This window comes from Camelina sativa, chromosome 15 (genome assembly GCF_000633955.1).
Source record: "Camelina sativa cultivar DH55 chromosome 15, Cs, whole genome shotgun sequence".
Lineage (NCBI taxonomy): Eukaryota > Viridiplantae > Streptophyta > Magnoliopsida > Brassicales > Brassicaceae > Camelina > Camelina sativa.
The window spans coordinates 5,163,618-5,166,150 of record NC_025699.1 but is presented as its reverse complement, the minus strand read 5'-3'; the positions used below and the strand labels follow the sequence as shown (position 1 = coordinate 5,166,150).

Below are 2,533 nucleotides of genomic sequence, written 5' to 3'. Positions count from 1 at the left end.
TGTCAAATGTTTGTTGGCATATTTTGTTTCTTGAAATTTGTTGGTTTTTCTTTTTTAAGGCAATTGACGAACCCAGGGCAGATCTGTCAGAATCCTTCTTTGTTGGACAATCGGTTCGGGCTAATATAGTTGATGTATGTGAACGCTGACTCAGGGCCTTATATTCATTTTGTTGAAGATGTTATAAGATCTTGATCATTTGTAATGTTTTTCAGGTCAATCAAGAAAAAAGTAGGATAACTCTTTCATTGAAACAGTCATCTTGCGCATCTGTAGATGCTTCTTTTGTCCAAGAGTACTTCCTCATGGATGAGAAGGTGGTGTTCTTGTGACATACCTTTTACTTTTTATTGGGCTAAAAAATTAATGTAAACTGTATGTTGCATTTTTTTTGAGCTTGTGTCAGGGAATTTCGCATGTGTTTTTTTAAGAAGGATTTTGTTCTAACTGTTACTGTTTATATGTCCAGATATCGGACTTGCAGTCATCTGATATTACTAAAAGTGAGTGTAACTGGGTTGAGAAATTCTCCATTGGGGGTTTGATGAAGGGAACCATACAGGAACAAAATGAGCTGGGTGTGGTGGTGAATTTTGAAAATATTAATAACGTCCTTGGTTTTATACCTCTGCATCATAGTAAGTCATTTTGTATGACAAGAGAATCTGTTTCTAGGTTCAGTTTCATATGTATTGTATTTGTATTTGATAAATACATCCGTACATAATCTTTGTCTGATGCATTATGGCATTTTTTGTAGTGGGTGGAGCTACTTTGGTACCCGGTTCTGTTGTCAATGCAGTTGTTCTTGATCTTTCGAGGGCAGAGAGACTAGTCGATTTGTCTTTGAGGCCTGAACTCATAAACAACTTGAATAAGGAGGTGTCCAACAGTCAATCAAAAAAGGTTTCACTCTAAGATGATATACTCTGGCCAAGTTTTGTTTTATTCAAGTTTTCTTGCATGTACATCGTAGTTCACATAAGTCCAAATCAGGCTACAGTGGATGGCAACGCTGATCTTAGCTGCCTTATGACAAGTTATATCTTATTTTGCTTCAGAAACGTAAAAGAGGAATCTCCAAGGAACTTGAAGTCCACCAAAGGGTCAGTGCGGTTGTAGAGATTGTGAAGGAGCAATACTTGGTAAGTATATAATTGCATTAAGTTAATAATTAGTGCATGTTACTCAGAGTTGCCCTTTGTTTTCCAGGTTTTGTCGATTCCAGAGTATGATTACACTATAGGATATGCATCAGTATCGGACTATAACACACAGAAGTTGCCAGTGAAACAATTTTCCACTGGACAAAGGTGAGCCTGATTTTGTTACCAATCTCGTGCCTGATTAAACTAAGAAAATGTGAATTTGTATTTACTTACAGTGGCAGTTGAGATGCTATCTACTCAATATACCTATTATTGGCAATATATATAGCTGTCCTTACTGGTGTAGTTACTTAATAATGGTAGCTAAATTTTTTGAATTATTTTCTATGGGCAGTGTTGTTGCTTCTGTTGAGGCTGTGCAAAACCCTTTATCCTCTGGGAGGTTGCTTTTACTTCTTGACTCTGTTTCCGGGACTTCTGAGACTTCCCGTTCTAAGAAGGCAAAGAAGAAATCCAGCTGTGAAGTTGGTTCTGTTGTCCACGCCGAGGTTACTATCGCCCTTTCTTCTTACGTCTTTCTTTCTTTGTTGCAGTAGAAATTGTAACATCAGCAGAATGTAGATATTATCTATGGAATTACTTTGAAACTTCACATAGCAAACCTTTACATAATGAAAAGGGAATTCTAAGAAAACTGAAAATCTTATAGGAATTATCCTGATCTTGGGAAGGTACAGCATCAGAAATTGGCAACTACCAACGTTGTCTTCGACAGTAGATATATTTTAGTTGCGTCTATGCCACAATACCTTCTGCTGCCTCGTACTAATATACTTATACTTTGCAGATTACTGAAATAAAGCCTTTTGAACTTAGAGTAAACTTTGGCCACAGTCTCCGAGGAAGAATCCATATAACTGAGGTGATTCTTGTGTTACTTACCATTATCATTTTAGATTGTAATACTCGTTCTTCAGTACTTGGTGGACTAAGATTTTGCTTATACGTCTCAAATCTTGATTGAATAGGTAACTGATGTTAGTACAAGTGAAGAACCTTTTGCCAAATTCAGAGTTGGGCAATCAATGTCTGCAAGGGTTGTTGCAAAACCGTGTCATACTGATATTAAAAAGAGTCAACTTTGGGAGCTCTCTGTAAAGCCTGCAATGCTTAGAGGTAATCCAAAGAGAATTGAAATGTTTTACCTATACCATTGACTCACATTAGAATATATATTGCAGAACAATCACATGCCGTTAGGGTTTAAAATATATATTCTTTAGTTAGTCTATTCTAGCAAAGATTGCAATATTTGGATAGTGTAAATAAATGTGTTCTACTTAATTTATCTGATTTAAGATGCCCTTGCTAGCCATTATGTTTGCGAAAAAAAATTCAATTACCAATGTTTATAATGCATTTGT

At 36.1% G+C, this 2,533-nt stretch overlaps 1 protein-coding gene across 1 annotated transcript in view; it reads left to right on the top strand.

Annotated features, from left to right (window-relative positions):
- LOC104748145 (rRNA biogenesis protein RRP5-like) overlaps window positions 57–2,533 on the top strand; it is a 12,077-nt gene continuing 9,600 nt past the window's right edge. Inside the window, exons 1-7 of the mRNA XM_019236642.1 lie at window positions 57–134; window positions 216–317; window positions 470–638; window positions 761–906; window positions 1,062–1,145; window positions 1,213–1,313; window positions 1,504–1,551. Coding sequence (XP_019092187.1) covers window positions 306–317; window positions 470–638; window positions 761–906; window positions 1,062–1,145; window positions 1,213–1,313; window positions 1,504–1,551 — 560 coding nt within the window. The 5' untranslated portion in view covers window positions 57–134; window positions 216–305. The remainder of the gene's footprint in view (window positions 135–215; window positions 318–469; window positions 639–760; window positions 907–1,061; window positions 1,146–1,212; window positions 1,314–1,503; window positions 1,552–2,533) is intronic.